At 55.8% G+C, this 26,556-nt stretch overlaps 3 protein-coding genes across 21 annotated transcripts in view; 2 read left to right on the forward strand and 1 right to left on the reverse strand.

The window, feature by feature from the left end:
• The window catches only part of LOC101674217 (cyclic AMP-dependent transcription factor ATF-7), a 94,481-nt gene extending 90,871 nt beyond the window's left edge, over positions 1-3,610 (forward strand). For all 11 annotated transcript variants that reach the window (XM_045073288.1, XM_045073287.1, XM_045073280.1 and 8 more), the window contains 2 exons: positions 3,175-3,296; positions 3,403-3,610. In XM_045073288.1, coding sequence (XP_044929223.1) covers positions 3,175-3,296; positions 3,403-3,591 — 311 coding nt within the window. In that variant the 3' untranslated portion in view covers positions 3,592-3,610. The remainder of the gene's footprint in view (positions 1-3,174; positions 3,297-3,402) is intronic.
• A 217-nt stretch (positions 3,611-3,827) lies between these two features.
• TARBP2 (TARBP2 subunit of RISC loading complex) lies at positions 3,828-9,132 on the reverse strand. Of its 4 annotated transcripts, none has more exons than XM_013046884.2 (9): positions 8,787-9,132; positions 8,058-8,222; positions 7,144-7,246; positions 6,472-6,564; positions 5,829-5,901; positions 5,496-5,613; positions 5,065-5,192; positions 4,436-4,637; positions 3,828-4,271 (listed from the first exon to the last, which is right to left on the reverse strand). In XM_013046884.2, exons 2-9 carry the CDS (start codon positions 8,215-8,217, stop codon positions 4,114-4,116), a joined length of 1,035 nt encoding a protein of 344 aa, XP_012902338.1. In that variant the 5' UTR covers positions 8,218-8,222; positions 8,787-9,132; the 3' UTR covers positions 3,828-4,113. The 4 variants fall into 4 exon arrangements, with proteins under 4 accessions (XP_012902338.1, XP_004774651.1, XP_004774654.2 ...); XM_004774594.3 differs by having other exon boundaries at positions 8,058-8,227; positions 8,787-9,127; XM_004774597.3 differs by lacking the exon at positions 8,787-9,132 and adding an exon at positions 8,538-8,675 and having other exon boundaries at positions 8,058-8,227.
• Positions 9,133-9,229: 97 nt separating this feature from the next.
• MAP3K12 (mitogen-activated protein kinase kinase kinase 12) lies at positions 9,230-25,938 on the forward strand. 6 transcript variants are annotated; one of them, XM_004774610.3, is made up of 15 exons: positions 9,230-10,876; positions 11,219-16,891; positions 19,630-20,111; positions 20,437-20,620; positions 20,780-20,971; positions 21,243-21,401; positions 21,515-21,673; positions 22,365-22,473; positions 22,677-22,786; positions 22,911-23,027; positions 23,146-23,283; positions 23,481-24,105; positions 24,301-24,371; positions 24,463-24,736; positions 25,177-25,938. In XM_004774610.3, exons 3-15 carry the CDS (start codon positions 19,667-19,669, stop codon positions 25,273-25,275), a joined length of 2,682 nt encoding a protein of 893 aa, XP_004774667.1. In that variant the 5' UTR covers positions 9,230-10,876; positions 11,219-16,891; positions 19,630-19,666; the 3' UTR covers positions 25,276-25,938. The 6 variants fall into 6 exon arrangements, with proteins under 6 accessions (XP_004774667.1, XP_004774668.1, XP_004774669.1 ...); XM_004774611.3 differs by having other exon boundaries at positions 11,219-11,384; XM_004774612.3 differs by lacking the exon at positions 11,219-16,891 and having other exon boundaries at positions 9,231-10,876.
• Positions 25,939-26,556: the final 618 nt, after the last annotated feature.

A 26,556-nucleotide genomic window follows, 5' to 3' on the forward strand; every position in this document is an offset into this window, starting at 1 on the left:
GAGCAGGGAGCCAGATGCGGGTGGGACTCCATTGCAGTACACCCGAATCATGATCTGAGCCAAAGGCAGATGCTTAATTAACGAAGACTGAGCCACACAGGCACCCCTAAGCAAATTTTTAAATTAAGGCATACACATTGTTTTATTTTGTTTTTCAGATATAATGGTATTGCACACTTAATAGGCTGCGGTGTAGTGTAAACATAACTTTTATATGCACTGGGAAACAAAAAAATTCATTTGACTCCCAGTGCGTTACTTGCTTTATTGTGGTGATCTGGCAGCAGTATCTCCAAGGTGTGCCTATGTCTGCCACGGGAGAGAGCAGTCCCCTCCCTTCTAGACATAGGAAGTTAGCTAGACCGGACCCTTGCTGAATTGAGCCTCAGCTCAGGTCCACTTGTAATTGATGATCAGAGATACTAGGAGAGTCAGGGTTGTGAACATTTATTAGCTGCTCTATGCTAGATGGAACACGAGACACTTCGTATTCAGTAAGTCATTCACTTTTTGCAACAACCTCTTGATAACAGGAGTAGTTGCCTCATTTAAGATGAACTGAGGTTTCGGTTAAGACATTTGCCAAGGCACATAGTAAAGTGTAGGAGCTGGGGTGGAAACCACTCCAAGCCCAGAGCCACTCTGCAGTCCCGAAGCCCACACCCCCTCACAGCCCTGCTCCTCTGGACTGCTGTCAGGAAAGTACAGAGAAGGATCTTGATGTGGCATAGGATCCATTTCCCACAGAAAAACCCATGGACTGGATCATCCCTTTTAAGAAGCAGTGAAATGCCAGGATGTAGTGATGAGGACCGCCAGGTTCTGTGCTTGGGACCAGCTGGGGGACAAAGCATACAGAAGGGTTAACCCTAGCTTAGGCCAAATTATCTAAAACATCCAGATGAACCTGCTCTATTCTACCTCCTCAAAATTAAGAATTGGTTTCTAGATGCCCTTAAGACTGAAGAGTGGGGGGCACCTGGGTGGCTCAGTGGATTAGGCCGCTGCCTTCGGCTCAGGTCATGATCTCAGGGTCCTGGGATCGAGTCCCGCATCGGGCTCTCTGCTCAGCAGGGAGCCTGCTTCCCTCTCTCTCTCTCTCTCTGGCTGCCTCTCTGTCTACTTGTGATTTCTCTCTGTCAAATAAATAAATCTTTAAAAAAAAAAAAAAAAGACTGAAGAGTGGAAGAGGGACATCTGTCTTTAGATACATGGAAGGCTTGCACATATGAAAGATGTGCAGTGTTCTGTAACTTCATGGAAGCCAGCTTGGTTCTCAGGTAAACCTGCTTGATCACGGTCTCAGGAGACGCCAAGTTCACTGGAACTCGTGTATGCAGGGGCAGCACTGCTAACACTTTTGAGGACACTTGCTCTGTGCCAGATCCTGTGCTGGGTGGATTACAAGAATTATCTCAAATAATGCTCACCCTAGAAAGTAGTTCCTTTCAATGTTGCCATGTTTTAGGTGAAGAAACTGCAGTTTAGAGAGCTTGCTTGCCCAAGACTGATGCACAGGCTCTTGGCACCATGGCCCCTCTCCAGCATAGATAGGCTGGAGAGCCACACTGGGGTCGGGAGGCCAGGCAGTGATGCTCAGGAAGGGATTCTAAGGTCAGAAGGAAAAGTGAACCAGATAACTTTAAAGGACTCCTGAGGAAAAACGATTTTTTTCCTAAAAAGGCAGGATTCTTGTCACCTGCCCTCACAGGTCGGAGCCAGGTGACTAGAAGGAGGTGAACAAAACCAAATACCAACCCTAGTATCCTGCCCCTGCCTTTCGGGGATCCCTTAGAGTCAGGGCGGTAGGAACCTCCATCTACATAGCCTCACCCCTCAGAGAGCAGAAAGGAAATGGCCAGCCCTGACAGTGTCAAGCTGTGGCCACAGGGTGGCAGCAGAGTGCTTCAGCTGTGAAGGATGGCGGCAGACGCCCAGGTGAGGCAGAGCCTGAGTGGGGCTCCCCCATGAGCAAGGGGCTTGTGACCATTGATGGGGAGTAATCCCCACTTTCTGTGGGCTCTGAAACCTTTTAGTCTCCTGTATCCCACTTTACTATCCACAGGCAAATGTCAGAGGAGTGCCTCCATTTTTATCCCCCCAAAGGGCACATAGGCAAGGGGATGAAGGGGCTGGATGACCCCAGCAGCAGCCATAGTCACAAGAGGGACCAGGCTGGGTCACCTGGCTCACTCTAACCCTGGCTCTTCCCTCCTTTCCTCTGTTCTAAGACATAGTGCCTAGACCTTCTTGACAAGACTTCCTTTATGCTTTTAGTCTCAAGTTAGCAAAGCGAGGAGGTGATCGATTGGAACTCTGGAAACTGTTGAGGAATTAGGGGTTCTTGAAGGCCCCCTAGGGCCTGGCTCTGACAAAGCATCTGCAATTAATGATGCTTCTTGAGCTTTGGAGACAGAATTTATGCATCTAATAAAGTCTATAACTCCAGCCTTAGGGGCTGGGGGCCGGAGGCTGGGAGCAAGAAGTCCCAGAGGTGCCATGGGAGGGGCTCCCAGGCGGCTCCTGATGGAGCAGTACATTTCCCTTGCCTGCTCTAGATTGCCCCTCAGGCTGCCGCGGGGTGGGGGGCCGGGCCACTGCAGGTATAAGAAGCGGGTATGGCTCCAAGAAGGCAGATGGCAGCATGGAGCCCAGGCGGGCCGCAGTGCTGCTGATGGTGCTGCTACTAACAGAGGGAGGCTGTGCTGGAGGACCAGACGACGGAGGTGAAAACCAGATCTTCATGGTAAGTTACTGCCCTAGCCCCATGTCACAATTTTTCTTTCTTTTTATTTTTAAAAAGATTTTATTTGGCGAGAAGGTGAGTGAGAAGAGGGGCAGAGGGCAGGGAGAGAATCTCCAGCAGGCTCCAAAAGATGCAGAGCCCGATGGGAGGCTTGATCCCACCACCCTGAGATCACGACCTGAGCCAAAATCAAGAGTGGGGCACTTAACAGACTGTGTCACCTAGACACCTCCCCCTGCTCCCCCACTGTCACCATTTTTCTATCTCAGCTTGAGACTTGTGCTCTCAGTTCAAATACTCTGGCTGCCAGGGTCTTCAGTGGGTCCTCAGCCTCCTACAACGTGCCTCTGAGTCTCTCCTTTCCCCATGTGACCTAAAATGTCCAAGGCCTTTGCTCATCTTCCCTCCCCAATGCCCCTGTACCACAGGAGGAAGACAGCGGAGCCTACCCACTGCAGGAGGTCCAAACCCCCGGGTCACTCTTGCGCTCCCTGCTCCAGGCCATGCAGAAACCTGGCCGGAGCCCAGCCTTTCTGTTCCAGCCCCAGAGGTGAGTCTGAGAGAGACAAGGTCCAGGCCTGAGCCAAACAGGTGGGTGGGGGCTGGAGGAGGGAGGGGCTGAAAGGACCTACAGTTGAAGATGGATTTCTCCCAAGGTTTGGCAGAAACGCCCGGGGCTCTTGGAGCAGCGAACAGCTGAGTCCCCGAGCCCAGGAGGGGCTCAGCTCCCCCTTCTGGAGTCTGGCTGCCCCTCAGCGCTTTGGGAAGAAGTGACCGGTCATCCCTTGATATGTATGCATGCGAGGCTCCCAACTACAAGGGCCAGGCCTCCCCTCCTCCCCTAATAAAGCTGTGGCTTCTGAATCCATGTGTCTGTCTGTCTAAGACTTGAAAGGGCAGCAAGAGAGCCCCAGGGCCAGGGCCAGGGCCACAGCCCCTCCATCTCTGTCAAATCAAGCTCTGCAGGAACACAGGTGATGGGGCCTCCTGCCACCAGAACAAGATAGGGAGGCACAACAGGATACCCTGATGCTAACCTCCTCTGCTGTCGGCCCTAGGTAGGGGAACAGAAAGAGCAGGGTTTAAGAATCCAAGAGGAAGCACATTTATTCCAGGCTCTCAGGGAGAGCCCCCAGATTTCATTCCCACTCATCATCATCAGTGCCATGAGGACAGATCTTGGGCCAGCCAAGGCCCCGTGTTCCCTGGCTGCTGGCCCGGTGTCCTCCTCAGCCTGCAGGCAGGCAGTCTGTGTCAGAGGTAGAGACGGCACCTCCAGGGTAGGGGGGCACCAGAGCTGAACAGATGCGTGGGCTGGGGGAAGAAGAGCAGGGAGCCAGGAGGCGTGTCCGAGTCCGGCTGGGGCTTTACTTGCTACCTGCCATGATCTTGAGGTACTGCAGAGCCCGGCGAGCAGCCTCCCCACGAGCTGCCTCTCTGGTGGTCGCGGAGCCGTGACACACAGTCGCTGGCTGCGTGGACAGCTCCACCAGGCACTGGCAGAGCCCGCTCAGGCTCAGTTCCTCTGGAGACCGAAAGAGAGGATGGAGGTGGTGTTGGGTGGGAAGGCAGCACGGGGAGGGGGGTATCCGTATCCTCGTGGTCGTGCCCTCCCCAACTCCCTGTGGGCCCGTCCGTACTTGCTCTGGCTCAGTCCCCACCATCCCCTGGCCTCCCAACTAGCCATACCAATATCCAGGTAGCTGACATGGAAGGCTTGCTCCTCAGACAGCTCACTAAGGACACTGCAGCAGGCAGGGCCCAGAGCACCTAAAGCGCCCAAGGAACAGCTGCGGAGGGACAGGATCTTCTCTCCCACTGAGTTCCGCAAAGAATCCCAAGTGCAGCCTGGACCCCGGTTCCGAAGTCCATCCAGGCGGGAGCCCACACCCTGACAAGATGGTGACAGTGAGAAAGATGCAGCCATGAGCTGAGACCCAGGCATTTAACAGGACATTCAATGTCAAGGAGAAAAAAACCCCACAAAAGGAATGCTCCATCCAGCCAGCCTTCCCCAAGTTGGCCCCCTCTAACTACTGGAGTCTGGGCCAGGGGTCCAGGCAGCCTTCCTCATTCCAGTAAGTGCAGGCTCCAGGGCTCCAGCCCTGGCCCAGCTCCCCACAGCACTCGCCAGGTAGGCCTACAGCTGAGGTTGTGGGGAGGGGGACAGCCAAGGAGGTCTGGGAGAAAAATGGGCAGGAGCTGGCCTGGGATCCAGAGAGGCTCACCCCCAGGTGACAGGCCCAAGTCCCCAGTCCCCAGTGTCCTGCCTGGCATGGAGGATGGACCACAGGGCCTGGCCCACACAAGCCACTTACAATGGAGAAGTGATCGTCATCGGGCTCTGCCTCATTCCCATCCCGGGCATCCAGAGGCACCGTGTGCACTCGAAGCAGCATTTTGGCTGCCGCATTACGCTTTGCCAGCTTTTTGGAGGTGCCACTGCCTGCGTGTGGGGAGAAGGTTGCTGGGTTATGATTCCCAACAGGCTTTCCAGTGCTTTCCACCCAGCTCAAGCTTGGGGGTCCCCTGTGGGATGTCAATTGGAAAGAGGAGCTTGGGCCCTGCCATGCACCTAAGAACCTGGTCAGCCAGAGAGGGTGGGGGGAGGCCAGGACAAAGCAGCAGCTGGGAGAAGGAGCTGAGCCAGGGGTCTCGGCCAGGACAGTGAGGCTGTAGCATAGAGAGGCTAGGAGTTGCCTGTAGCCAGGGCTGGAGTAGCTTCAAGAACTCCCCTCTGCCCAGTTACCAATCTCAATGAAACGTTCCACTCGGCAGGTCATGGTAAACTCTTTGCGGTGGGCTGGCCCAGACTCCTGGGTCACCGTGTACTCGGGCAACCGCCAGCCTTTCTGCACCACCAGCTCCTTGGGAGGGAGAAACAAGGGTGCACAAGGCAGAGTGAGAAAAGACTCCTTACATCCTCTCCCTCCTACCCTGGGAGCCTCAAATTCCAGGGAGGAGGAACGAAGGGGATGGGAAAAGCCCTCAGAACAGGGGAAGAGCTCCCACATAACCGTCCCTCACAGCCCCAGGTCCAAGGAAAGACAGGCATGCATGGGAAATGAGGATGGGGGCACACCTGCAGAGCGCCAACAGGATTGCACTCAGACTGCTGAGGGGACACGGGGGGCTGCACCTCCATGGGGGGGTTCCTGAAGGAACAAGGGTCCAGGGCCAAAACTGATGGGGCTGTCCCTTTTGTGGCTCTCCATGAGTCCTAAGCTCTGCTCTGGTGTCCCCACAAACATCTCCCTAGTGTCTGCCAGGCAAGCAGCTGTCTCTCCAAACATCCAGCCTGCTTCCTCCTTTTCCCACCCAAGTGAGGTCTCTTCCAGGGCCCAGGCCCATTTAGATTTTTCTGGAACACTGGATCATCACCTTGGCAGGACAGTGGGCGAGGGGCTGTATATCCAGTCCCTGGAAGCACCTGATGGGAGGCATACACAGGACCATCATGTGACCAACTCAGAAGAAAATGGGGCCTTCGAGACCCTTGAACATGGTCAAACACCTCATCCCTATGGCTATTTAAAAGTCATAAATTACCTCCTGTCCCAAGAGCTTACCAACTGGTGCAAATTCTTCAAATTCTGGTCCCCATCTATTCCATCCTCTGTTTACTCTCAGACTTCCTCCTGCCTGACCAGCTGGGGCCAAGGGCTGGGGGACCAGGAGCCAGGACCCCTTCCTCCCCCTTCAGGCCAGCAGGAAATACAAGATACCTGGTTGGAACAGCAGATGGAACAGGAGTAGCAGCTGCAGCAGGAATAACTGGAATGTCCTCAGGCAGTGAAGCGTCTAGGGGAGAAAAAGAACTTCCCGAGGGGAAGGGGGCCTTTGATTCACACCCATGTTGGGGGTGGGGGGAGTAGAGGTTGGGGACCCAGGTCCTTCTGACCTGCCCATTCCCTAAGAAAATTCCTTCCCACTGGAGCCAAAGACTCAGGGAAGCTTAACCACCAGCTTTTCCTCCTCGGAGCCTTTGCTGCCAAACACTGGATCAAGAAGACTAAGAAAAGGGGAAGGAGGGTCTCTTCCTACCCAAGAAACACGGGGAGGCAAAAACCTCCAATGTAAGTTTGGAAGAGGGAAGGACAACGTGCTAGAGAGAGGAGGCATGTTGGGGTGCAACCCCTCTAGCCTCAGCCTCCACCCCTTTCCCTCCCTAGCCGGGCCCAAACCACAGGCACAGCCCCTTGACATTCCCCCCAAAGGGTCCTTCACAGCAGCAGAAGCCCTGGCAGCATCCTGCTCTGTCCAGAGGAAACTCTCAGGAAGGGGCCAGGTCAAGGTGGCTAAGTGTCACCAGGCCAGGCCTACTGGGCAGAGGAGGTGGCGCAGGGGCCTGGGTTCCTGGCAGGGCCTCTAGGAAGCCTCGGCTGTTCCTCCCTCACCTGCTGTCCTCCAGGGCCGGCTCCAGCATGCTCCCCCCTTTGAGGTGTTTGAGGGCCACCTCAGCTGCCTTGTGCTTGGCTGCCTTCTTGCTGGGGCCCTGACCTGAGAGAGGGGCGTGGGCAATACTGGAGGTCACTGGGAGGACAGAAGAAAAACCAGCATCCCACAGCTTCTCTCCTTATAGCTGGAGGGAGTCAACCAAGCCCCTCTCACCAACTGCCCCTGCCCAAGACTGGAAATGTTACACTAGTTGCTAGAAGGAAGGGCTTTTATCTTCCCCAGAGCTCCCCAAACCAAGCCGTGTCAGGCGGAAGCCCCTGAGCTCAGACACCTTGGGTGGAGATTCTTTCTCTGCTTTACTTTCCTCTGGGAAGCACCTTCTTTTCTCTCAATAAATAGAGATGGCTGGAAAAGCAGAAAGAGGGTAGGCTCTAGAGTCAAGGCCTGGCTCTGCCACTCACTAGACATGTGACCTTACACCACTCACTGAAATCCCTCTGAGTCTCATTTCCCTCCTGTTCAACTTGAGGATACTACCACCTCTATCGCAGGATCAGACTGTGGTTTAAGATTAACTAGGAATTTGGTCAAGCACCTGGAACAGAGCCCAGGGCAGCAGGCACTGACTCCCCCCAAATACTTCACTGAGAATTTGGCTTATCTCCTCTTTCTCCTCTAGGATGATGACAATCTGCCAGATCACTGTCCCAGTCCTGTGTGCTCCTCTAACTCTCCCAAGCCCTACCCACCTCCTCAAAGACCCATTTTCCCAAACCAGTCAGTGGCTTTTCCCCTGAAATCTCTCCTTCCCTCACTGGCTTTGGAGAAAAGGACTGGGAAGAGACTCCAAGAAACAAAGCCAACAGGGCCCTGGGAATGCACACCCCAGCCAGGATGCCCAAGCCTTCCTCACCAGTGCAGCTGGTGTCGCCAACGGTGACCCGGAAGGTGAAATTAGGCTGGTGGGCTTGGCCCTCGGCTTTGAGGAGGTCGTACACGGGCGTCTTCCCTATTCTGGTCCCATACTCCTGCAGAAGGCTGATCGGGGTCTTGCCCGGGTTGGCTGCCAGCATTTGCTCTATACTGGGGGAAGCGGGGGGCACAGACTCTTATCACACGTCCAACTCTGCACCCACCTGGCCAAGCACTGTCATATCAGACCCAGGCACACTATGGGGGACATAGGGTCCAAGGGACCCCGGAGAGTAGAGAAGACATTAGCTGGATTCAATGTGGAGTAGGGATGCAGGCTGGGAAAGCAGGGTGCACTGCCCCCAGAGCAAGCGGGGAATGCACTATTCCAGTCTCAGTTGAGGAGGAGGAGCCCGTACCCCAGTGCAGTTAGGAAGTGCATGTCCCCTGACACAGTGCAGGCCAGGGACCCGGTACCCACCAAATGCACTGAATGTCGAGAGCATAAAGCCCAGTGCCCCAAGTGCAGTCTGGGAACCAGGCCAACCCCAAACTATTTAGAGCAAGAGACAGTGGCCACTGCCGGGATGCATGCCGGGAACCACGGCCCACTACCCCAGTGCTTGCCGGGAACAACCCTCAGGCCAGGTGCATGCTGGGGCCGCGCCGCTACCTCCTCCGCACCGCGCCACGCTTTACGCCCGGCAGGGATCGGTACAAAGCGGCTCACCTGGGCAGCCCGCAGCCCGTGGTGGTGCCGGAGCCCTGTTCCTCTTCACTCATTCCCACCTCCGTCCCCGCGGGCGCCACCGCGACTGCAGCCTCAATGTACCCCAATACACCGCCGACGAGCTAGGGCCGGGGCCAAGCCCCGAGTCGCGGCCGGTCGGGCCCGGCGCGGGGCATGCCGGGACATAGAGTCCCCCGCCCACCCGACTCCATGAGTCTCCACCCGGAGGGGAGCTGTCCGCCCCACAACCCTCCGCGTGGTTTGCCCCGGCAGGTAGCACCGCCTTCTGGGAGGAGCGGAGTCGTCCAATGTCGCTTCCCGAGCTGAGGGCGGTTTTGTGTGTGTGTGGGTGGGTCTGTGTGTGTCTGTGTGTGTCTGTGTCTCTGTGTGTGTGTTTGTGCGCGCGCGCTTTTTTTTTTTTTTTTTAAATAGCGTCCCGCCTCCTTTTTTCCGCGTCTCCTCTCCCTGGAGCGGGCATGCGTAGTAGCAGAGTGGAAGCAGCTGGGGGCGGGGCGGTAAGGGCTAACTGGAGCCCTGGACTCTTTGACTCCCCGAGGAAACTACAGAACCCAGGCGCTCGCGCGCCAGCTTTGTCGCAGCTGGAGGGGCAGGGTCAGGCATGCACGAAAAGCTTCGCGGTATAATTGGTTATTTCCGATTGTGCTTACTTCTCTAGGCAGATAGCAATTGGTTACTTTACTTAGAAGGCAGGGACAAGGAAAGAGTCATCCCCCTCTGGCTCCGCCTCTTTACTGAGGAAAGGTTGTGATTGGTCCGGGGGCGAGGCGGCTGTCGGATCCTGGCTCTTTGCAGGCTTTGGGGGGGTGGCCCTTACCTGGACGCGGGAGGAGACTGTTCTTTGCCCCTGAAGCGGTGGGGCAAGCCAAGTGCGTCTCAGGCAGTGCTCCTTCAGCGCTCGACCTAAACTCCTGGCCCTTAGGCCTTCGTCTCACAGCACCTGCTTCCTTTCCCTAAGTTGCCCTTCACCTCCCTTCCCCTTAATTCTAGCCCGCAGCCTGTCTGGTTTCAGTTCTTTTCTAAAGCCTTTTTAGAATGACCCTAGTGAACCTTTCTGTAGCTGTCCAGGAGATCCCCTTTGGAGCCTGAGAATCGGGCTATAGTGGGACAATAGGACTAGAAGGACGAAAACTAGTCGTGGTCTCATTCCCTCTGCCTGTGGGTCTTGGTCTCTCAGCCGAAGAGACAGCAAGAGAGGCTTCTGGCCTCTTAAAACTAATCCACTAATCTGGGTGCAGAGCAGAACACTTACGTTTGGGTCCCAGAGCTCCAGTCTCTCCTCCCCAAAGTCTTATGACCACGGGTTAAAAGATGTTGGAAAATCTTGTGACCTTGGAGAGAGATCACGAAAATGTCTGGTTCTAATGAGTGTCCTGAGAATGGGTCAGGTAGCGGAGGTCCAGGGCAATCTTGGAATGATCATGAGGAACGCTGGAGGGGGACGGGGAATTGAGCTGAGTGGATTCCAATTGGGTAAAACTGGAGTGGTGACAATTAGGGGAAGGAAATCTGGCAAGATCGGCATGGCAGGGGGAGCAATGCTAGAGCTCTGGGCGGGTGGGGGGTATCCCACGTTGAAGGGCTTCTGTCTCTGGGAATAGGAAGGAGTTTATAAGACTGGTCATAGGGGGTTCCGACGGAATCAGCGTAAGGCCCGAGGTGCGACTGTCACAGGACACCGCCTGCAGGGAGGTGAGGGGCCCAGAAGGGCCAGGGACGAGCCTGGAGCGCGCCGGATGGCAGCAGCAGGCTCCTTTAAGAGGCCGGCGGCTCCAGCGCAGCATCCCCCGCTCAGGGCGTGTCCGTCCCGGGGGGCCAGGGGCGGGGGCCTTGGAAGGAGTGGGAGTTCTAGCCGAGTGGGCAAGGGGCTCGGGGTCGGGGGGAGGAAGCTGGGGCTGACACCCGTGCACCCGGACACCGCACGAGCCTCGCCTGTGACAGCGCCCCGGGTCCGGTCGAGGGCAGCGGGGGGAGGAGAGAAGGAGGAGGAGAAGGAGGAGGAGGCGGGAGCAGCATCCGGAGCCGAGCTGCAGCAGCGCCGCCTTTTGTGCTGCGGCCGAGGAGCCCCTGAGGTGAGAGCCTGGCCGAGTTGGGGGGTGGGGGGCAGGGATGGGTCCCGGTCCGGGGATACGGGTGCGGAGGGAGGGTCGGGGATGCAGATGTGGCGGGGTGGGGTAGGGTGGCGCGGGGATGCTGAGGCTTCGGGGCGGAGGAAACTGGGGACCTGGACCCGACGCCTGTGGGGATGGGAAGGAGGGGAACGGAGCGGAGGGACGCCGCGGCCCAGCTTGGAGACGAAGGGCCTCCGGAGCTGGAAAGGACCGTATGGGGTGGGGGTGGGGGGATGATTGGGGGACAGACTTAAAGGACAGCGGGCAAGAGAACACCCTCCTCTCCTCCCACTCATCTTCCAGGAGGAAGAGAGGGAAGGAGGAGGAAGAGTTTGGGCCCTCTCAGGGAAGGAAAGGAAGGACGGGGCCTGATGTGCCCACCGCCTGCCTCACCACCACCCCCACTCCCACACTCAGCCCGCTGCACCTGAGGATTAGAGGGTGCGAGCACCTGTTCCTGGACGCCCAGGTGATGGCCCTCCTCCCCTTCCCTCTGATGCCCCCAATCCCCTCCAGCTGTGGTATTCACCTTCTCCATCCAGCTGTTGCTTCTTCCCCTCCCCCATTCATTTGTGGTTTTCTCCCTCTTTCTCTCCATCTCCTCTGGCTCCCCTAACCCAATTCCCCAGCCCAGGTCTTTCAAGAACCTCATCCCTTTCCCCCACACATTTCTCTAACTCCCTGGCTAAAAAATAAGCAAGAATCTGTTCCACACAGTTGTGCCTCCTGATTAACTATGGCCTTGGCTGAGGGGAGGGAAGAGGGGGTCAGAGGCTCTATAGAGAGTGGAAGGAAATCAGTGGGGTGTCCCTTAGCATAGAAGGAGTCCCACCTTTGGGGACTTTAACTCTGCACCTGCTCCCTCTTGAGAGAAGAGTGGGTGGGTGGCCCTCAGCCAAGAAGGAGTATGCCTGAGGTCTCTCCCCAACCCAGAGTCCTCTCAGCCACAACCACCGCCTCCCTCCAAATGACATTTCCCTTCCATCTCGCAGGATGGACTCCGTGGCTCTGGGAGCTCTGATTGTCACCTGGAGGGTAATATCGAGGGAAGGCAAGCACAAGGGATTCTGGAAGGAAAGGGGCCAAGAGCTCCCTGGCCTTCCTGTCCAGACAGCAAAGTTTCCCAGAGCACTATTCAGGGCCTGCTCTCTCCCATCTCACACTTCAGGGTGGCTAAGAGTGCTTACCCTCTTGGGGGGGAAGTGCCAACCACTCATCCGTTCTCCCAGTGGGGACTGAGGTGATGCTGGGGAGACCAAAGGTGTGATATCCCAACTCCAGCACCCATGAAAACACAACTAAATACCCATCCCCGAATTAAACCCAGCTATGGGCAGAGGCGACAAGAAGTTTAAGTAAGGACTGGCTTTGGACATCCTGTGTGTCCTTACAGCTAAGGATGGCAGGACCCCTCTCAAACCAACTGCTGTGTCCCTGTCCTTCCCCTGGAGGTGACAGAATGGTCATCTGGCTTCCAGGAAGAGGACCCTAAATCCTAGTGCCCACCACCCCAAACTTGCCCAGTGGCATCTCACATGTGGTCCTCCCTCTCCCCTGCCTGGCCTGGGGAGGAAGAAGGGACTAGAAGTCCCTCCTGGGGCAGAAGGAGGATACTGTGGAGACAGGCTAGCAGGTGACACGTGGGCTTCATGAGGGGTTGACCACAGCGACTGGTCTGTCTTGTTTCCAGGAGGACCAGGGTCATCTTTGCTTTTGGGGAAGGTGCTGAGGTAGGAACACTAGGGCTGAGGGGCCTCAGGGTCATTCAGGACAAAGAGCCCTTGGCCTTGGGTTCCTTCTCGCGGTGCTCTTCTTTTTGCCCCTTGCGTTTGCCCACCTCCCTTTCCACCCGTACCCCCTCTACTGCCGATGAGGAAAAGGGGAAGAAGGGAAGGGAATCATATTTATAAAAGAAACCCTGCTCCTGCTTGTTAGGCACTTTTCGGCGTGGCTCGTGTTTCTAGGGAGCTTCATGCTTCGTGTGTGCTGGGTCCTGGGCCAGGAACCTTGCTGAGATTCTCTCACTAGTGTTAAAAGACTAAGAGTTGAGTGTTCTTTTCATCCCTGTCTTAGGGATGAGGAAACTGAAACTTAAAGAAGTAATTTCTTTGAACTTTGGGGAAAGAGCTTAGGTCTTGGACTTGGGGCTGTCTAACCCAGAACCACTGTGTTCTAGACTGTATGACCGCTGTGACAGGGGTACCTCAATCCGTTCAGAGAGAAGAAACAGGTTTGTTCAGAAGTGTCTTACTCCAGATTGCCTGTCTGGTCAGGAGCAGAGACAGGACATCAACCAAACCTCTCTAATTCCCAGGCTACCCACTCACCCACTGTCCCAAGCCGGGTGACAGGAGCAGATGGGCACTCCTGATTTTTATTTCTCATTTTCAATTCAAAATCTGATTTTTTTTTTATTTTAAAAGCAATTGAAACTTATTTCTGAAATATTAGAAAATACAGATAAGCCACAAGAAGGAAATAAAAGCATCCACAACTCCACCTACCTAGAAATGGTTACACTTCAGTATCTGTCCTTCCAGATCTTTTTATATTTTTATTTCTTTATGATTTTTGATCTTCCAGATCATTTTAAATGCACATCCACCCCAGGAACTATTTGCTTAAATGTGCTGTACTTCTTCTGGGTCCACCTAAGGGCCTGAGTAGGAGGGACACTCTGGCGCTTCATACTCTGCTTCTACCCCTCCTTTCCCTTCCCTCCTGACCTTAAAGGGTAGGGCTGTGGGGTGATCCCGGGCTACGTTGGCCAGGGGTGAGTATGTGGTGCAGGCCTTCTCCCTTAGTCCAGAGGAGGTGGAATGATAGGATTTGTAGAGGAAGGACTGAGGGTCTGGTAGCAAAGAGGCCAATGACTGGGGACTCCAGCACCCCATGGCCACTGGGACCCGATATTGAGAAAAGTCCTGCGGAATTAGAAGGTCTGAGACCCAGTCTGCCTTTTTCTGGTCAGATGAAGAGCTGGCCTCTCCAGAAGCCACAAAGACAGACCTGGTGTCCAACTAACCAGGAGGACAGTCAGGACCCAGGCAGTGTGCTCACAGCATTCCCCACATCATCTTAAACTGTCCCCACCCCAGAAGGTAGAGGGGGCCTTGAAGGGGTAACATTCTTCAACTTGTGGCAAAACTAAGGTTCTGGCTCTGATCTCTCCAAATCCAAAGTTAGCTCTTTTTTCCTAAATAGCCCTGCCCCCTCCCCCTGCCCTGTTTCTGCCCAGCTGACTGGAAGAAGAGGTGGTGGCACCAGGGGGGGCATCTCAGGACTTGACCTGTATGAGGCTGGGGGGTACCTGGATTTAGGGGTGATCTCCAATTTACCCCAAGTTTGTTGGGGAAGACATTTCCCCCTGATGAAGGCACTGACAAAGTTGTAGTGCCTTCCATCTGAAAAGAACCCTGTATTCAAAAAGAAAAACAGCTGCAGCCGGTGGCCAGGAGGCAAGGTCAAGAGGGCTCATGGTCCTTTATCCTATCAGGATCTCAAAGCCTGTAGAGATGGAACTAGCATTGTGCCCCAGAATCTTGGGTTTCCTTTCCCTGTGAAGACCTTGCTTCGCACCCTCACTCAAGAGAGAAGAACGTCCCTCTTTTTCCTGAGGACAAACTGAGGTCCAGGGCAGTGGTGAGTGCTCAGTGTGAGAGCCTGCAATTTAGACAGATGGACTAGCCTCTCAGCTGAGCCCCCAAGACTGCCAGACATGCAACTTGGCCTTGAGATTGTGCTGTTAGAACAGAACAGGACAGGAGAGAGAATTCGAAGGGTTCCCTTGCCACAAGCTTCCAGCACTTCGGACAGGAGAACCAGGAGGAGGAAGAAGCAGAGGGACCTTCCAGGACCCACTCCACCACAGGCTCCTGAGTGGGCACTCTGGGAGTCATCAGCAGAGAATCAGGTAGCTGAAACCGAATTAGGACCTCCCAGGACTCTGAGGACTCAAGAGGCTCAAGAGAGCCTCTTGCCCTGGCAGATGTAGGATTTAGGGACCACTCTGTCCCCTCACCCAATGTGGAATTCTGCGCAGTAAGCGCTTGGTAAATATGGTTGACAGGATGATGGAGATATCCACCCACTCCTGTCACTTCTCTGCCCTTCCTCCATGCTCTGCATAATTGATGGCCAGGGACGCAGTTCCCCTCCCCCAAGGTGACCTAATGTCTAGGCCAGGGGCTTCTGGCATAACGTGCCCCCAAAGTCCTGGCGCCAAGGCCCAGCTGGGGGGCAGTGGGACACAGCTGGTAGGTCAGAGATAAAGGAAACTGAGAGGGCTGTGTGTTGGGAGAGGAATCTCCAGTTGACTGTAGCTCCCTGGGGCCTGGCTTCCCCTGACTCCCTCAGGTCAGTCTGGATGAGCTGTGTTAGCCTAAGGACAGGTTGGCGGTGGCCTGAGGAGCCCAGCTAGAGACCCTCCCTTTCCCTGGATCACATCTCCTACTTCTTCAGGTAACTCCCACTGCCCTAAAAGACAAACAGGTGAAATGGTTTCTCTCCCTGTCTCCCTAGTTGCGAGCCCTTGGATACCAGAGGGGCCTCTGGGGAAGCCTGGTGAACTGGAGGGACGCTTGGTGGCAAGTGCCTGAGCATGTCACCCTCTCTATGCCTGAAACTCCTAGTTGCCAAACACCACATGAGGACTGAGAACTTTAAAAATCCAGGTGTGGTGCCTAGTCAAGGCTCAGCTTCTAAATAGGAAAGACTTGGGAAGGGCACAGATGGTCTCCACGTTTTCCAGTTCTTTCTCCGCTACTTTTTTCTCAGTGCCCTCTCTGCTTTTCACATTCAGGCGTTCAATCCATCCTTTTCCGATTTGATTCTCCCTGCGCTTCACCGTTGCGGTCTCTGAATTTCTCCGCTCGCCACCCCCACCCCGCCCCGTTCTCTGGGTGTGCCTGTTGCCCTTCTGTGTCCCTATCTCCCCATCTCCTGCTTTCTCTGTGGCACTGCTCCCCACATTCCAAGCCGAGTCCCCGCTCCCCAGCACCAATGGCTCTCCCTCCACTCGGTGCCCGGGCCGAAGATGGGTCTGCATGAGAGGTCGAGGGAGGTATGCGAAGGAGGGCAGCGCACCGGTGGCCGACTGAGGGGGCCCGGGATCGGAACCCTGATCCCCGCCGGGCTCCGGACCACCAGCACAGGCACCGGCCCGGGTCAGGGGCGGGGCCCAGGCGCAGCCCCGCCCCCGCCGCCGCCGCTCACGTGACTCTGGGCTAATCTTGTCCTGGTGACTTCACACGCCGCCTCGGGCACAGTCGTCATGGTTACGCCGCAGCGCCCAGCGCTTCCCCCAACCCGCTGAGTCCCCTCCCCTTCCCCACCCGGACCCCCTCCTTCCGCCGCCGGGCCCCCGCCCGGTTCCAGCCACGCGGCCCGCGCCACGTGACGGCCGGGAAGGAGGTCGGGAAGGGGGAGGGGGCGCTGGGGCCGTAACCCCTTCCTCCCCGCCTCGGAGGGCCTTCCTGGGGCTTCCCGCGGGACCCGCGAACAGCCTGATCCAGCCCACCCTACTTGCGAAAGGTGGCTACCTTTCCAGCCACCCTGCCTTGGGGGCGCAGGCCAAAGCCCTGGGATCCTGCGGAGTAAATTCTTGGCCTGGGTTTGTCGTTGGCATTACGGTGTACATCTACTCCCCTCCACGGCGCCGATAGCTCGTAGGATATTTTGAGGATTCAGAGGCTGGAAATGACTGTGACTAAAGCTTTCTGAGTCTGTTTACTGAAGAATATAGAGGGACCGACGGGTACAGCTCCATCCCTGGGTGGCGGTGAAGAGCCAGGGAGCTCCTGCATCTTTAGCGTAGGGGCGGCCTTTAAGACGACCGTCCTGCCCGCGCGCCCGTGCTGGGCGAAGCCTAGGATCCCGGGCGAGAGCGTCGGGGGTCTCATGGAGGGCGGGCTGTCGGAGGAGCCGGACGCCTGAGCCCACAGTGCCTCCGGACTAATGGGAGCCACGATGAAGGAGGTACAGGGGGGCTGTGCCGGCCCGATATCAGCTCAGAGCGGGGCGGGGGAGGGGGAGGGGGTGGTGGGGGGAAGACAGGCAGGAAGGAACACTTCCAGGACTGAGTGAGATTTGGAGAGATGGCTGGGGAAGCGACTTCCAGGAAGAGAACGCCCGGGGGCGGAGCTTGCGGCTTTTCCTCAGAGAGGGCACCCGGGGCAGATTATCCAGTACCTCTGTCACTTGGGGCGAGTGTCGTTGTGAGGATTAATTGAGCTAATGCGCCTGTCGGCAGAGGCTAACGTACTTCGTAAGCCTTGCCTAAGTTAGCCATTCTCATTAGGGGCCTTGGCACAGAAGCCCCATGTAGCCTGGTGTCAGCTCTGTATGGCCCAGGTGCCAACAGCAGTGGGAGACGAGGCTGGCGAGGGACCTGAGCATGGAGATAAGGCTGGTGGGCCAAGGGCAGTAGGGGGTTCTTAAAGGGCTTGAAGCAGAAGAGGGGGTGCTGGCCAATCTGTGTTTTAGATAGATCCTTCTAAAGAGTCGTGGAAAATGGGAGTGGGGTGGGGGTGGGGGACGCTGTGTTAAGTACTGGGAGACTAGGAGGCAGTCTCGGGTTAGCTGACACAACCATAGTCCAAAATTAAGACAGTGAGGTGAAACTAGAGAGAACAAACCGGCATTGGGTCAGAGCTTTTTAAATGGGCCAAAGTCAAGTAGAAATCACCTGAGGTGCTTGTTAAATATGCATGTTTCAGGCCCACCCACAAACACTGAAAAATCCTCGAGAAGCCTGGAAATTGTTACCAGAGTTGATACCATCAGGAGTGCCAAACTTCCATGTCCATCTGTGTCATCATCCAGTGGCCCCTTTTTATGTGTAGATTCCTGTCCCTCCTCTCCTGTTGTGATTCAGAGGCTCTGCTGCAGGGGTTCAGGAAGGACCCTAATATGAGGAACAGTTAGAGCATCACTGTCCTCAGGAATCCTCACATCTCAGGATCCGTTAGCAGACTAGATGTGGAGGAAGACGGAAGACTAGAATGACTCCAGATGCCAAGCTCTGGACAGGTTTGGTATAGGTTGAAGAGTTTGCTGTGCCTGAGTGATGATAGCTAGTTTATCCCCTTTGTACAGCTGGAGAAATTGAGGCCCAGTCCAGTTTGCCTGAGGTCATACAGCCAGTGTATGGCAGAGGCAAGGCTAGAATTCACATTCTGTTTTTAAACATTTATTTATTCGAGAGGGAGACAGTGCACAGGGAGAGGGAGAGAAGCAAACTCTGCTAAACATGGAGCCCGTCACAGGGCTTGATCTCACCACCTTAAGCCAAAATCAAGAGTTGGATGCTTAACCCACTGAGCCAAAAGGTGCACCCCGACTTTTAAGATTTTATTTATTTGGGGCCTCTGGGTGGCTCACTCAGCTCAGGTCATGATCTCAGAGTCTTGGGATTGAGCCCTACATCAAGCTTCTTCCTCAATGGGGAGTCTGCTGCTCCCTCTGTTGCTCCTCTGCTTGTGCTTTCTCGTGCTCTCTTTCCCACTCTCAAATAAATAACTTTTTTAAAAAAGGATTTTAATTTTTTGAGAGATGGAGTGAGCAGGAGCTGGGGGAGGGGCAGAGGGAGAGGGAGAAACAGGCTCCCCGCTGAGTAAGGAGGAACCCAAATGCTGGGCTTTCTCCCAGGACCCTGGGATCATGACCGGAGCTGAAGTCAGATCCTCAACTGAGCCACCCAGGTGCCCTTAGAATTCCGATTTTTTTAATGGTTACTTTTAAAATAGCACCTAGTTACAAGAATTGGAACAAATCTCCATCTTCTGGAAAGCTAGTATTTGGTTTGGAAGCTGGGGATGGAGTGATGGAGAAGCAGCAAGGAGACAGGGCCTCTGTAACTGATCCCCTGAGGGAGCAGCAGAACCAATGTCAGGCCTAAGGGGGGAGAAGCAGTAGGCTTCTGCTTGTCCTGACCCAGCTTCTGCTTCTGCATCTGCCTCCCCACTGGATGGCTCTGCCATGTCTTCTGCCCCACTCCGTCCCCACCCACCCCCAGTTCGGCTGAGGGACTTCAGGCTTCCCTTACCTTGGCAACGCCCAGGTGTGTGTGAGCACTGGAGAGGGAGTCCCAGATGAGAACCCGAGGGTGCCTTGGGATGACTCTCACCTGAGACTAGTGTTCCTGTGAAGCCTCAGCCATCTCACGTGTAAGTACACCAGTGGGAGCTCCAGGTGCCTCCCCAGCACGTGGGAGGCCCAGGAATGTCCTCTCAGAGTGTCTGTGTGTCACCTGTGTGTGCCTCTGCGCCAGGGAGACCTTGGGTGTTACTATCACAGACCTGAGGCTGAGACTCAGAGTAGAAGGTGTACGTCTGAGAGACCCTTATGTGACTTCTGCATGTCCATGGGAGCTTGAAGTGACAGAAATGGGAGCTCCAGTGGTGAATTACAGTAGTCTTCTGAGGAGAAGGGGATGAGTCTGTTACCAGAATACTTGAGTTTCTGGCACAAGCTCTGGGTCTGTGCCTGAGTGTGGGGCTGTTGCCTGGGTCCAACCTGAGAATGTTGCTCAGGGATGTTACTAATGGAGGCTCCAGAGGAAGCTCATGCGTCGGGTTACTGAGATGGGTCCCCAAGGGCGAGCGCAGCTCCAGTGGTACTTCTGGCAGGGCTGTGGGGGGCCCGGATCCCCACCAGGCTTCTGCCTCTGAGGTGTGGCCCCAGCTGACCCTCCGTCCCTCGCTCTATTCTCCTAGGGCCCACGGCCCCCCGCCGCACCCAGGCCCAGAGGCCATGGCCTGCCTCCATGAGACCCGAACACCCTCTCCCTCCTTCGGGGGTTTCGTGTCCACCCTGAGCGAGGCGTCGATGCGCAAGCTCGACCCGGACACTTCTGACTGCACCCCTGAGAAGGACCTGACACCCACCCAGTGTGTACTCCGAGATGTGGTGCCGCTGGGCGGGCAGGGCGGGGGCGGGCCGAGCCCCTCCCCGGGGGGAGAGCCGCCCCCTGAGCCTTTCGCCAATAGTGTCCTGCAGCTCCACGAGCAGGATGCAGGGGGCCCTGGGGGAGCCACGGGGTCACCTGAGAGTCGGGCATCCAGGGTCCGAGCCGATGAGGTGCGGCTGCAGTGCCAGAGCGGCAGCGGCTTTCTGGAAGGGCTCTTCGGCTGCCTGCGACCTGTCTGGACCATGATCGGCAAAGCCTACTCCACAGAGCACAAGCAGCAGCAGGAAGGTAGGCCGCATCCTCATGGGGGCCCTGTCTCTGTCTCCCCGACACCTGGTGGGCAGCCCCATCTCTCCCCCTGGGGCCCAGCCGTGGCCCCTCAGCAGCGGCCCCTCAGCAGCAGCACCCCCCCCCCACCATGCCCTGGCTTTGTTGGAGGCCCCCGTTGGCTCCTTTCCCTGTTCCCTTTGGCTCCTTGGCCTCTTGTGGCTTGTTTTTGGCCTGGGCCCCCGAGTCCCTTCAGCCAGCCCCAGGCTTGCCCCTATGCTTCCCCATCCCAAGCCCCTGCGCATGGCTCCCCCAAGCCTGGTGGCACTGTGCCTCCTGTTCGCAGACCTGTGGGAGGTCCCCTTTGAGGAGATCCTGGACCTGCAGTGGGTGGGCTCAGGGGCCCAGGGCGCGGTGTTCCTGGGACGCTTCCACGGGGAGGAAGTGGCTGTAAAGAAGGTACGGGACCTGAAGGAGACGGACATCAAGCACCTGCGGAAGCTGAAGCACCCCAACATCATCACCTTCAAGTAAGATCCCAGGCAGGGGTTGAAGCCAGGGCCACTGGGCTGTGGGCAGGGGTCAAAGGGGGCTGGGCAGGGACAGGGAGTAGAGAGGGTCGGTTTCCAAGTGGGAATCAGGGGCCTGCGAGGCTGGCCCAGGCCCTAATGCCCCCTTTTGGCCCCCAGGGGCGTATGCACCCAGGCTCCCTGCTACTGCATCCTCATGGAGTTCTGCGCCCAGGGCCAGCTGTACGAGGTCCTGCGGGCTGGCCGCCCTGTCACCCCCTCATTGCTGGTTGACTGGTCCATGGGCATCGCCGGTGGCATGAACTACCTGCACCTGCACAAGATTATCCATAGAGACCTCAAGTCCCCCAAGTGAGTAAGCCAGCAAGCACAGAGAAGCTGACGTGCATGGTCTCCTGCAGGTGACCCCCCAGCCAGTGTAGCCGGCTCCCTGCTTCCAGACCCCTGTCCTGAGTCCATGTGGCCCATCTCAAAAACCCTTCCCAAATGACAGTCCTATTTCGGGAGGGCTGTGGCAAGCCCCCGGCCTCTGGGTGTCCCAAATGACTTAAAGTTAGGGTTGCTGCAGCTAGAAGAGGTGTGGAGAGGGGCCTGGCCCCCAGCTGACTACAATCTTTACCAGCATGCTAATCACGTACGACGATGTGGTGAAGATCTCCGATTTTGGCACTTCCAAGGAGCTGAGTGACAAGAGCACCAAGATGTCCTTTGCAGGGACAGTAGCCTGGATGGCCCCTGAAGTGATCCGCAACGAGCCTGTGTCCGAGAAGGTTGACATCTGGTGAGGGCTGGGCTGAGCACCGAGGCGGGCAGCTAGCCAACCCTAGGGAGGGAGGGGGCTTCCAGGGCCTCTGGAGGGAGCCCCTCCCAAGGGATGTCCCCTCTTATCCCCAGGTCCTTTGGCGTGGTGCTGTGGGAACTGCTGACTGGTGAGATCCCCTACAAAGACGTAGATTCCTCAGCCATCATCTGGGGCGTGGGAAGCAACAGTCTCCATCTGCCAGTGCCCTCCAGCTGCCCAGACGGCTTCAAAATCCTGCTTCGCCAGTGTTGGTAAGGACGGCCTGGCAAAGCTGTGAAGTGAAGGGTGGTTGCTGGCAGTTGGGACGGCACCTGGAAGCCAGGCCTCCAGGCCCAGAATCCTGGACGGGGAAAGAGGGACATAACTCCCTCATGACTGAGACTAACTGTGCCACCTTGGGCAAGTGTTATCATCCCCTGAGCCCGTTTCCTGGTCTGTATAAGACGGACCCCAATCCCGGCTGGCCAGAGCAGCTGGGGTGCACCTGCAAAGGGCCAGCACAGCCCCGGAGCAGGGTGGCTGGAGCAAGAGGGCTGCGTTAGAACCCAGGAAGGGGAGGGCCCTGGAGCCTTGTTTGGAACCTAGACTCTGAAAGGAGGTTGGTGATTTCCCACCTTTGGTTTACCATTTCCCCAAGCATGTCTGTCTGATGGAATTAATCAGAAAAAGATGTTCGGAAAACAGGATTAAATAGGTTTCCCTACTGCAGGACTTTGATGTGCTAATGGGAGAGCAGAGCCAGTAGACCAAGGAGCTGGTCACGGGGCACACTCTAGCGTTCTCTTCTCCAGGAAGAGTAGTGCTCCCGGATGTCCAAGGCTCCCAGATGTCTGAAACAGAAGGGTCCCCAGGGCACATCTGGGGAGAGGATGCTCTAGTTCCTTTCTGGTCATCCCTAAAATTTCTGTCTCCACTCCTCCACCCCAACTCCATGCCCTCCAGGAACAGCAAACCAAGAAATCGTCCATCGTTCCGTCAGATCCTGCTGCACCTGGACATCGCCTCAGCCGACGTCCTGTCCACACCCCAGGAGACTTACTTTAAGTCCCAGGTGTGCTGTGGGCGGGAAAAGGGACACCTTAACTCCCTCCCTCTGCAGAGAAGAGTGTGCCCTCTGAAGGGATGTGGGGATGGGTGGAAGGGATGGTAGGTTCGCTTTTAGGAGGGCTAAGACCCCATCCTGGCCAGTCCAGTGCCTACTCCCTCGGTGCTCAAAGGAGGTCCCTCACCCCTCATTGTCTTTTCACCCCCTAGGCAGAGTGGCGGGAAGAGGTAAAGCTGCACTTTGAAAAAATTAAGTCAGAAGGGACCTGTCTGCACCGCCTAGAAGAGGAGCTGGTGATGAGGAGGAGGGAGGAGCTCAGGTGTGTGCATGTGTCTGGGAAGGGGATTTCATCACCAGCAGGGACCCTGGTCCAGTTCCCAGAGACTGGGACTAATTACAGCACCAGGTGACGCTGGCTCACCTCAGAGACCCTTCTGTTTCAGACACGCCTTGGACATCCGGGAGCACTACGAAAGGAAGCTGGAGAGAGCCAACAACCTGTACATGGAACTTAATGCCCTCATGTTGCAGCTGGAGCTCAAGGAGAGGGAGCTGCTCAGGTAACCCTATGTGCCCCATGCATCAGATCTCGTCCTCATGGAGCTGTGACACAGAGAACCTACAGAGCCTGGGTCCCCCTTTTTGATCACATGCCAGACTGAGGTGTCTTATCTTTAGGAGGGAACAAGCTTTAGAGCGGAGATGCCCAGGTCTGCTTAAATCACACCCTTCCCGAGGCCTCCTGCATGGGAACACTATGGAGAAGCTCATCAAGAAGAGGAACGTCCCACAGAAACTGTCACCCCACAGTAAAAGGTGGGACCAGAGTTCTCAAGTGGTGAGGCTGCAGATCGGCAGGGGGAGTGCTAGAAACAGGGGTGGAGACCAAGGATGCCCAGAAGATGATCTGTGGGGGGGTAGGGGGGGATAGACTTTGTACTGCCCAAGGTTGGGGAGGGCTTTCAAGTTATCAATCTGTTCATCTCAGACTTGTACTTTCCCTCCCCTACCAGGCCAGATATCCTCAAGACTGAATCTTTGCTACCTAAACTTGATGCTGCCCTGAGTGGGGTGGGGCTTCCTGGGTGTCCTAAGGGCCCCCCCTCACCAGGACGAAGTCGTCGTGGCAAGACTCGACACCGCAAGGCCAGCGCCAAGGGCAGCTGTGGAGACCTGCCTGGGCTTCGTGCAGCTTTGCCACCCCATGAACCTGGGGGACCAGGAAGCCCAGGGGGGCTAGGAGGGGGACCCTCAGCCTGGGAGGCCTGCCCTCCAGCCCTACGTGGGCTCCACCATGACCTCCTGCTTCGAAAGATGTCTTCATCATCCCCGGATCTGCTGTCAGCAGCACTGGGAGCCCGGGGCCGAGGGGCCACAGGGGGAGCTGGGGATCCTGGCTCACCACCTCCAGCTCGGGGAGATACCCCGCCAAGTGAGGGCTCCGCACCAGGCTCCACCAGCCCAGATTCACCTGGGGGAGCCAAAGGGGAGCCACCTCCACCAGTAGGGCCTGGTGACGTTGTGGGGCTGCTGGGAACTGGAAGGGAAGGGACGGCGGGACGGGGAGGAAGCCGGGCTGGGTCCCAGCACCTGACCCCAGCTGCACTGCTGTACAGGGCTGCTGTCACCCGGAGCCAGGTAAAGTATGGGGTGGTTCCTAAGCTCCTACCCTTTCCTCATTCTCCCCTGGGCCCAAGTCCACAACTCACCTCCCATATTAGGTCTTCATCTTAAGCCATTCCCTACTTAACCCTAATGACTATGTTCTCTTCTCTTGGGTCCTTACTGACCTCTTCCCACTTCTGACCATAGTCCACTCCTCCTCTCCTGCAGAAACGTGGTATCTCATCGGAGGAAGAGGAAGGAGAGGTGGACAGTGAAGTAGAGCTGCCATCAAGCCAGAGGTGAGTGACATGTACAGGAAGTAGTGACAGTGTTTTGCTTATTAGCAGGCTGCAGTGTGCCAACTGTAACCCTGGCCTCTCCAACATACAGGTGGCCTCAAGGCATGAACATGCGCCAGTCACTGTCCACCTTCAGCTCAGAGAATCCATCTGATGGGGAGGAGGGCACAGCCAGTGAGCCCTCCCCCAGCGGCACACCTGAAGTTGGCAGTACCAACACTGATGAGCGGCCAGATGAGCGGTCTGATGACATGTGTTCCCAGGGCTCAGAAATCCCACTGGACCCACCTGCATCAGAGGTGGTTCCTGGCCCCGAACCCAGCTCCCGACCCATCCCACACCAGGACCTACCCAGAGGGAAGCAGGTGAGTCTCAGAAACAACTAGGTACATTAAGAGCAGATGCTTAGTTATTCAGGACTTTGTCTACCTCTAGACGAAGACACCAGAAAGCTCAGTCAGTATTTAGCCTCCAAGTCACTCAATATGCAAGCCCCGTTCCTCCCATACCAAGGGGCCTATATCCACAGGGTGGATCTGAGAGGCCCAGGGTATAGAGCACATAGTACTGTTAGTAGGTGAATGGTGCTGCTTGTACAGCAGCCATAAATCGCAGCCAGGATGAATCCTGAAACCGGGAACCTGGTGCCTTGGCATCTCATGGCCTCAGCCACTGAAATCTGAAGACCGTGAGAAATCAGGGAGCTGCTGGCTATTACAAGACCTCAGTGAAGGATCCTGAAGGAATCGATCTCTAACACCAAGAGCTGCTGAGCCTCCCCTCACTGTACTTCTCTTCTTCACAGGGCCCTCCCACTAATGAGGACTCAGACTGTGACAGCACTGAACTGGACAACTCCAACAGTGGTGAAGCCTTGCAGCCTCCAGCCTCCCTCCCTCCATGAAAGCCACTCTGATTCCTGTACATAGAAAAATTATTTATATAAATAATATATAAGCGCCACATAATCAACAGAGAAAGATGGGGCTGTCCCAGCCTTAAGTCAGGCTCAAGGGAGTCTGACCCCTGACCAATTCACCTGATGAAACTCTAGGGCTACTGGCAGCTGTGGAAATGAAGGACAAGTACTACCCTAGAGCTGTGGGTACGGGCAGACTGGCCCCTTCCTGCTTCACCCCATTATGTTCAGCGAGCGGTAAGGCAATAGAAAAGCCAGACTTGCCTCTTACGTTCCTCTATACTCTTTTCCCCCAACCCTGGGGAGGAGGAAAGGGAGCCACTTAGACTGCACTTTTTTGTTTTCCGTTTACTCTGTTTACACATTTTGCACTTGGGAGGAGGGAGGCGAAGGCTGGGTCCTCCCCTCTGAGGTTTCTCAGGTGGCAATGTAACTAATTTCTTTGTCCCTCCATTTCTCTGCCCAGGCCCTGGCTTAGGGCTGAGGGGGAGGTTAGGAGATTGTGAAAGCATGTGATGGCTCAGGCTGAAGGAAGGGGATGATAAGTTTTAAGTCCCTGCTTTTATCCTGGTGCCTGATTGGGGTGGGGACTGTCATATTGTAACCCCTGTGAAAAATCTTAAAATATAGCCACTCCACGCAGGCCCAGCTGTTGAGGGTTTTCTTGGTGAATGTATGGGGCAGTACACATGGCTGAAGTAGGAGCCTTGGACTCCAGACATGATCTGAGGACTCTGGACAAGTTCTTCCCTCCTTTTATGCTTTCTTCCTCCCACTAAATGAACATCACTCAAAGTGTCAACCTTCTAAAATCATCTGCATAAACGAGAGCAGGTACATCTTTAGGACTTTAGGAGAAGACAGAAAATGTTAAAACACATATCCTTATAGAGATAACTGTAAATGAACATTCAAAACAAAAGACTGGTTTTGAGCTTGGCCAAGTATGGGACAGACATGCTCAGCAACCTGAATTCCAGTCCGACACACACACATTCAGCTGCTCCCACAGTATGCTCGTGCATCCTTCCCCAGCCCCTTTCCCATCCAGTGGAAGTGCTTTCCTATTTTTTGCAGACAAGTCCTAGGTAAATGTAACCCTCCTCCAAACTTTCGGACAAAGGGCACACGGCTAGCTTGGACGTTATTTGGTTACTCTGCAAGGTAGGCTCAAGGGAAAATTGGTTCAAGGGCTACAAAAAAAAGATGGATTGGTAAAACAGAAGAAAACATCTTAACTGGAATAAAGGCTTATATTCAAAACCC

This window comes from Mustela putorius, unplaced genomic scaffold (assembly GCF_011764305.1).
Source record: "Mustela putorius furo isolate JIRA1106 unplaced genomic scaffold, ASM1176430v1.1 tig00537227_pilon_pilon_pilon, whole genome shotgun sequence".
Taxonomy (NCBI): Eukaryota; Metazoa; Chordata; class Mammalia; order Carnivora; family Mustelidae; genus Mustela; species Mustela putorius.